At 36.2% G+C, this 8,984-nt stretch overlaps 1 protein-coding gene across 1 annotated transcript in view; it reads left to right on the top strand.

The window, feature by feature from the left end:
• The window catches only part of fam20ca (FAM20C golgi associated secretory pathway kinase a), a gene marked incomplete at both ends in the record, with an annotated part of 47,633 nt that extends 40,498 nt beyond the window's left edge, over positions 1–7,135 (top strand). Inside the window, 9 exons of the mRNA XM_080010137.1 lie at positions 89–204; positions 1,191–1,371; positions 2,582–2,691; positions 3,416–3,497; positions 3,704–3,763; positions 4,687–4,947; positions 6,351–6,458; positions 6,637–6,658; positions 7,037–7,135. Coding sequence (XP_079866263.1) covers positions 89–204; positions 1,191–1,371; positions 2,582–2,691; positions 3,416–3,497; positions 3,704–3,763; positions 4,687–4,947; positions 6,351–6,458; positions 6,637–6,658; positions 7,037–7,135 — 1,039 coding nt within the window. The remainder of the gene's footprint in view (positions 1–88; positions 205–1,190; positions 1,372–2,581; positions 2,692–3,415; positions 3,498–3,703; positions 3,764–4,686; positions 4,948–6,350; positions 6,459–6,636; positions 6,659–7,036) is intronic.
• Positions 7,136–8,984: the final 1,849 nt, after the last annotated feature.

Genomic DNA, 8,984 nt, shown 5'->3' with positions numbered 1-8,984 from the left:
CTCTCGCACATACAAACACACACACACACAATGTTATTAAGTATTTCATCAGGTATTTAATACTCTCCCGGATCTCCCTGTGCCTCAGGATCCTGGACTTCCGCAGAGTCCCCCCGGTGGCCGGCAGACTGGTCAACATGACGAGGGAGATCCGAGACGTGACGCGGGACAAGAAGCTGTGGAGGACGTTCTTCATCTCCCCAGGTACCCACCACAACAACCCTCCCAAAAGTACTTCCAGTGTGCTGATACACCACCGCTTATGTTATGGAATAAAGCACCCATGCCTATTCTTAAATATACAATAGAATAGTAAAAAGGTAAATATAGTTAAAATGTATATATATATATCCATATACAGCACGTGACATACATACGTGACATTTTGATCAATTTGAATATAAATCCAGATTTTTATTTTTCATTACAATGTACTATAGTAAAAACTAAAGATATTTGCTTTGAATAGATATGGAATAAAAAAAAGTCTCTGGAACTGAATGTACTTAAGTGAGTAAAAACAGTTGAAAAATGAACAAAAGTACAGTACTTCAAGTACCTGTACTTCATTTTTTTTCTTAGTTACTTTCCACCACTTTGATTGACAAGAAATATTTCAGTAACTGTAAACAACCACCAGGTGACACTACAGCTCAAACCTCTATTCATAAGAGGCCTGTATTGTGGAATTAAAATAAATCTATTATATTACATTATATTATATTATATTAAATTAGATGATATGATATATGATATTATATTATATTATATTATATTAAATTATATTATATTATATTATATTATATTATATTATATTATATTATTATTATATTATGTTATATTATATTATATTATATTATATTATATTATATTATATTATATTATTATTATATTATTTTATATTATATTATATTATTATATTATTATATTATATTATACTATATTATATTATATTATTATTATATTATATTACATTATATTACATTGTATTATTTTATATTATATTATATTACATTGTATTATTATATTATATTACATTGTATTATATTATATTATATTACATTGTATTATATTATATTATATTATATTATATTATATTATATTATATTATATTATATTATATTATATTATATTATATTATTATATTATTATATTATATTACATTGTACTATATCCATCTCTCTCTGCAGCCAACAACGTGTGTTTCTACGGCGAGTGCTCGTACTACTGCTCCACGGAGCACGCTCTGTGTGGGAAGCCGGACCAGATGGAGGGCTCGCTGGCCGCCTTCCTGCCCGACCTGGCGCTGGCCAAGCGCAAGACCTGGAGGAACCCCTGGAGGCGCTCCTACCACAAGCGCAAGAAAGCAGAGTGGGTGCACGCAACATGGCCGCCGCCTCCTCGAGCTGCACTTCAGTGGGAATGGTCCAACCGGGGCGGGGCCGTCGCATTTGATGTGGCCCTTAGCTGGGGGGGTGGGGGGTGTCTTGCTGACACAGGACCCGGGGATAACTCGTAGGGGTAATTGCCAAGTTTCAGATTATTGCGCCGAGTACATTTTCATGTAGGAGGAATTTGTCGTGGGTGCGTTTCTCTACAGACAGTTATGGTAAAAATACAGCTTAACAGTCTGAAAAATAAAAGATAAAATTCACCAAAAATAAAATTGATTTAAGAATTTAAAAAAAATTGCCAAATATACAAATTAGAAACAGCCAAATATATAAAAATATGCAGAATATATAATCCTAACTAGTAAAATGTTATACTTGATATTTTTATTCATTGTAAATCTACACTGTTTATTGTTTGCTGTCTATTACTTTATTATTTAAGTTTTTTGTATTTTATTTTATTTTAGCTTTTCCTCTTGTGTGTTAGTGCACATACTGTAACCTTTCTGTAGAATCAGTTTATTCCTTGAATATATTTTCATATATGAGGAATTAGTCATGGTGAGAATCTGTGTGTTTCTCTACAGTCTGGAAAAAAAGGGAAAATATACATAAATCCTATTTTATTTTATTTTATCTCATTTTTAAATCCTGGTTAAATTGAGTTTCAGAAATTCTCTCAGTGACCAGTAAAAAAAGATGAGTCTTGTTTTGTGGTGATCTATGTGATCTATATATATATATATATCTATATCTATATCAATATCTATCTATATATATCTATATATCTACAGTATGTCTGTCTATATCTACGTCTATATTGTTCTATATCTATATATGTCTAAATCTGTATCTTTATCTATCTACACCTATATCGATCTATATCTACATCTATATTGTTCTATATCTTTCTATATATATATCGTTCTATATCTATATATATTTATCTTTATCTATCTAGATCTACATGTATATCATTCTATATCTATGTTTAGATCTAGCTATACATCTATATCATTCTATATCTATATTGTTCTATATCTATCCATATCTATATCTGTATATATCTACAGCTATATCTATATCTACAACTATATAGTTTTATATCTATGTCTATATCTATCTACATCTATATCGTTCTATATCTATCTATGTCTACATCTTTATCTATGTGGTGATGTGTGCAGGTGGGAGGTGGACCAGGACTACTGTGACGAGGTGAAGCAGACGCCTCCTTACGACCGCGGCACTCGGCTCCTGGACGTCATGGACATGACCATCTTCGACTTCCTCATGGGTGAGGAGGACATTGAGGAACTGGAACACTGAGGTCCAGGAGGTTCTACAGTAGGTCCTCCAGGAGGTTCTACAGTAGGTCCTCCAGTAGGTCCTCCAGGAGGTTCTACAGTAGGTCCTCCAGGAGGTTCTACAGTAGGTCCTCCAGTAGGTCCTCCAGGAGGTTCTACAGTAGGTCCTCCAAGAGGTTCTACAGTAGGTCCTCCAGGAGGTTCTACAGTAGGTTCTACAGTAGGTCCTCCAGGAGGTTCTTCAGTAGGTCCTCAAGCAGGTCCTCCAGGATGTCCTCCAGGATGTCCTCCAGGATGTCCTCCAGGAGGTTCTACAGTAGGTCCTCCAGGAGGTTCTACAGTAGGTCCTCCGGCAAGTCCTCCAGGAGCTTCTCCAGGACCTACCCAGATCCTAGAAGCTCATGTCCAACCTGAGCTACCGGCGCTACGTTTCCCCAAAATGCTGCAAAAAGATGGAGGGGACGCTCCGGGATGTTTGGGAAATATGAACGTAATGCATGCTAACCATGTTAGCTCAGTGAATGGCTGTAGATGGGTTCAACTAGCCTAGCTCCTTTGAAATTAACAAAATACACCTTCAAGGCTCTCAGAAAGCTGCATTATCTCTCAGGTGTTCATAGCAGCGTGTCGGTATTTCAGTTGTGGACTCCTTGTTTGAAGTTAGGATGAACAGTGTCAAATCTTTTCTACATCTTGTTCTTTGTCTTTGAGCAGGAAACATGGACCGGCATCACTACGAAACCTTCGAGAGGTTCGGCAACGACACCTTCATCATCCACCTGGACAACGGGCGCGGGTGAGAGCTCCGGAGAGAAGGCTCCGCTTCAGTACTGATCCAAAACATGTCGTCTGAAGGGATTTTAGGAAAAAAAATTTTATTGATATACGGAAGAAAGAACAGACACATGAACATCAACAGCATTGGAACAAATACACAATGATTCATTTGATCTATTTGATTTATTTTTATTTGATTTGTTGTATTTATTCCGTCCCCTGCAGGTTTGGAAAGCACTCCCATGACGAGCTCTCCATCCTGGTTCCTCTCAGCCAGTGCTGCAGGTCAGATTGATTTTTGATGCTTTTTGATTTTCAAAATTCAAATGCACTTGTCCTTCCATGTCAAGAGGGAAGTTCTGTTCTGCTTTCTGATCATCAGAGGCTTTAAAAAAGAACTGACTCAGAAAGTGCAAAATAAACAATACGTAGAAAACTAAAGATGAACAGAAAGAAATATACCCTATGAAATAAACCATAAACAGGAGAAAAATATACAACAAACCTAAATGAGGAGGAAGAACAATTGGACGTATACAATAAACATGAAAAATGAAATAATAACAAAAAATAATAATGAACCAGAGAACTAATCCAAAATGTTACAATGAATAATGCAGTAGTACAATAAACATAATGATGAATTATAAAATCAACCTAAAAATAGTAATTAATAAAATAATAATTAAAATAAACAATAACAAATACATTCATATACAATATTTATTTATGTATTTTTTTTATTATTATTAATATTATTGGAGGAGCCATTTATGTTTTTTTTGTAGGCATGTCATATTATTATTTCTAGATATATCTTTCAGTTTTATTTTGGCCACTCGGTGGTGCTCATTCGATGCACAGGGTTGCAGTATGTTCGGGCTTGGAGGGGAATGCAGGCGCACGGGGAGCTCAGACCAGGAACAACACACACGACCTGCAGATGTGTTGTGTTGGGTCTGCGTGACATCACTCCTAACCCTAACTACCTGTGTGTTGGTGGCAACAAAAAGGACACGGCAAAAAAAATCCATTACGATTATTATTATTATTATTATTATTATTATTATTATTTATTTATTTATTTATTTATTTGAATAATAAATAGAAATAGAAATATACAAGAAGACTCCGCTCCAGACGCTTTTTACTTTTAACTTCCTGTCTAAAACTCCTTTCACTTCCTGTGTTGTGATGACCGTGGTCAGGGTGCGGAGGTCCACCTACCTGCGCCTCCAGCTGCTGGCCGAGGAGGAGTACCGCCTGAGCTCCCTGATGGAGGAGTCCCTGCTGGGGGACCGCCTGGCCCCGCTGCTGCTGCGGCCCCACCTGGACGCCATGGACCGCCGGCTGCGCCTGGTGCTCCGGGTCCTGGCCGGCTGCGTGGACAAGGAGGGCTACGGCGCCGTGGTGGAGGGCGACCCGGCCGCCGGGGACGCGGGCCCCCGCGGGAGCCCCCCGGGACACAGGTAGTGAGGCCCGGACGGCACTGGGGGTCCCGCCGCCGGCCGCCTTGGACCTTCTGGTGAATTTGGGGAAAGGGCGGGACCAAAAGGACCTAAAGAGACCAAAAGGACCAAGGGACCAAAGGGACCTTAAAGGATCTAAAGGACAAAATGACCAAGGGACCTGAAAAGGAGCAGAAGGACATCGGTCCTGGCGACGGGACCGATGGGATGGAGACGAAATACTGAATTCAGTGAATTCTGGGACTGACGTCGCCTCTGAACTCTGTCAAACCTGTTTCTACGGAATCTACCGTCCACAGACAGAACTCAAAACGAAGCTCCTGTGTGTGTGTGTGTGTGTGTGTGTCTGTGTGTGTGTGTGTGTGTGTGTGTGTGTGTGTGTGTGTGTGTGTGTGTGTGTGTGTGTGTGTGTGTGTGTGTGTGTGTGTGTGTGTGTGTGTGTGTCTGTGTGTGTCTGTGTGTGTGTCTGTGTGTGTCTGTGTGTGTGTGTGTGTGTGTGTGTGTTTTTGCAAATAACTACAGATTCTTTGGGGGGTGTTTTGTTTCGTTTCATTTTCTTTTCATGAGTGCTGCGTCCAGTTGTGACCACCGGGGGGCGACTGTTTATTTTACCTCGTTGGGACTGAATGAGATGTCGCGGACGCGCTTTACACCAACCTGCAGCGACGCGGGTGCGAGCGCTGCGTGAGGCTTGAAGATGAGCTTGTTCAGGTCAAGGAGCTTTTACTTTAGAACCCATCACCGCACTCCTGCTCTTCTCTCTCTCTCTCTCTTTCTCTTCAGAATCAGTTATTCCTCCATCTACTTATGAGAGGGAGTGGACAGCAAAGAAATCATCTAGAGTTTAATTCTTCTTTCCTTCTGTTCTCACGTTGCCTTATTCCCTTTGTTATTTTATTTTATCTTGTTATTTTATTTTTTTGTTTTATTTTATTTTGTTGTTTTATTCCATTTTTTTATTTATTTTATTTTGTTATTTTATCTTTTTTTGTTATTTTATTCGATATATTTTTTATTTTATTATTTCTATCCTCCCGGTTTCAAGAACATTCCTCTGGTATTGAATGTGATGAAGTGCAAACGTTTTCTTTTTTCTTTTCGAAGCCAAAACTCAACCATGTGCTGTTGCCGTGGAGATTAAACCCCCTTTTCACTACAAATACAACGGCACGCAAACTTTATGTAAATGTAAATGAAGCGGTTGTGAAGGACGACAGGACGGCAGCGAGGACGAGCTGCGTGTTCACACCAACAAATAATTATTTATTATTCTGTTTCTGAGACTTTGGGACGAACGAGGGAGAAACGTTTGGAGCCTGTTTGTTTGTTTGTAAACGACGCTCGGATGGAACAGGAAGAACCACAAACACTGGAGGGTCTGCTGGGTCCCTGCCCCGCCACAGGGTTTGCCTTGGGTACCTGTACCTGTACCCGTACTTGTACCTGTACCTGTACCTGTACTTGTACCTTAACTTGTACCTGCACCTGTACTTGTACCTGTACCTGTACCTGTACTTTTACTTGTACTAGTACCTTTACTTGTACCTGTTCTTGTACTTGTACTTGTACCTGTACTTTTACTTGTACTTGTACTTGTACCTGTACTTGTACTTGTACTTAGATTTTCATATACTCAGTGTAAATACAGATAAACACTCTGTTTTCTGCTCTTGAATTGTTACTGTGAAGACTTGTTTACTACATGATTAAGGTGTGCAATAAAAGCAACAGTGAGTAAATGGCTCTGTTACTAATACCACTAGTACTACTACTACTACTACTACTACTACTAATATGACTACTACTACTTCTTATAAAACTACTACTTATTCTACTACTAATACTACTCCTACTAATGCGACTACGACTACTATTACTACTACCAGTAGCATAACATGATGGTGATAGGCCCCAGTGCACACACACCCACATGGGTCCAGGTTCTATAAGGAAACGGAGTAAAGTGAAATTGTACTTTTTTAGATGTACTAGGGGGAGCTAGGTGAAATCAAAGACGAGGCTGCTTCAGCAGAATGGAAACACTGGACCTCCAGGATCTCAAGAACCCCAGGACCTCCAGGACATCTAGGATCTAAAAGACCTCCAGCACATCCAGGATCTCAAGGACCTCCAGGACATCCAGGATCTCAAGGACCTCCAGGATCTCAAGAACCTCCAGGACATCTAGGATCTAAAAGACCTGCAGCACCTCCAGGATCTCAAGGACCTCCAGGACATCTAGGATCTCAAAGACCTCTAGCACATCCAGAAGTTCCAGGACCTCCAGGAAATCCAGCCCTGCAGGTCAGAGCTGAGGGCAGGTTACTGTATATGGCACTCACTGTTACAACCATTACCATCTCAAAAACATTTTAGGAACGTTATATCACAATAACACAACTGCAAATAGTTATATCACTATATATAACACAACTTCAAATAGTTATATCACAATAACACAACTGCAAATAGTTATATCACTATATATAACACAACTTCAAATAGTTATATCACTATATATAACACAACTTCAAATAGTTATATCACTACATATAAAACAACTTAAAAGTTATATCACTATAACATAACTTCAAATAGTTATATCACTATATATAACAACTTCAAATAGTTATATCACTATATATAACACAACTTCAAATAGTTATATCACTATATAGAAAACAACTTAAAAGTTATATCACTATAACACAACTTCAAATAGTTATATCACTATATATAACACAACTTCAAATAGTTATATCACTATATATAACACAACTTTGAATAGTTATATCACTATATATGAAACGACTTAAAATAGTTATATCACTATGTATAACACAACTTCAAATAGTATTATCACTATATATAACAACTTCAAATAGTTATATCACTATATATAACACAACTTCAAATAGTTATATCACTATATATAACACAACTTCAAATAGTTATATAACTTTATATGAAACAACTTAAAATAGTTTATCACTATATATAACACAACTTCAAATAGTTATATCACTATATATAACACAACTTCAAATAGTTATATCACTATATATAACAACTTCAAATAGTTATATCACTATATATAACACAACTTCAAATAGTTATATAACTATATATAACACAACTTCAAATAGTTATATCACTATATATAACACAACTTCAAATAGTTATATCACTATAACACAACTTCAAATAGTTATATCACTATATATAACACAACTTCAAATAGTTATATCACTATATATGAAACAACTTAAAATAGTTTATCACTATATATAACACAACTTCAAATGGTTATATCACAATAACACAACTGCAAATAGTTATATCACTATATATAACACAACTTCAAATAGTTATATCACTATATATAACACAACTTCAAATAGTTATATCACTATATATAACAACTTCAAATAGTTATATCACTATATATAACACAACTTCAAATAGTTATATCACTATATATAACACAACTTCAAATAGTTATATCACTATATATAACACAACTTCAAATAGTTATATCACTATAACACAACTTCAAATAGTTATATCACTATATATAACACAACTTCAAATAGTTATATCACTATATATGACACAACTTCAAATAGTTATATCACTATATATAACACAACTTCAAATAGTTATATCACAATAACACAACTGCAAATAGTTATATCACTATATATAACACAACTTCAAAAAGTTATATTACTATATATAACACAACTTCAAATAGTTATATCACTACATATAAAACAACTTAAAAGTTATATCACTATAACACAACTTCAAATAGTTATATCACTATATATAACAACTTCAAATAGTTATATCACTATATATAACACAACTTCAAATAGTTATATCACTATATAGAAAACAACTTAAAAGTTATATCACTATAACACAACTTCAAATAGTTATATCACTATATATAACACAACTTCAAATAGTTAGATCACTATATATAACAACTTCAAATAGTTATATCACTATATATAACACAACTTCAAATAGTT

This window comes from Zeus faber (genome assembly GCF_960531495.2).
Source record: "Zeus faber genome assembly, chromosome: 11".
NCBI lineage: Eukaryota > Metazoa > Chordata > Actinopteri > Zeiformes > Zeidae > Zeus > Zeus faber.
The sequence above is the reverse complement of the archived record's forward strand: the minus strand, read 5'-3'. Positions and strand labels throughout refer to the sequence as shown.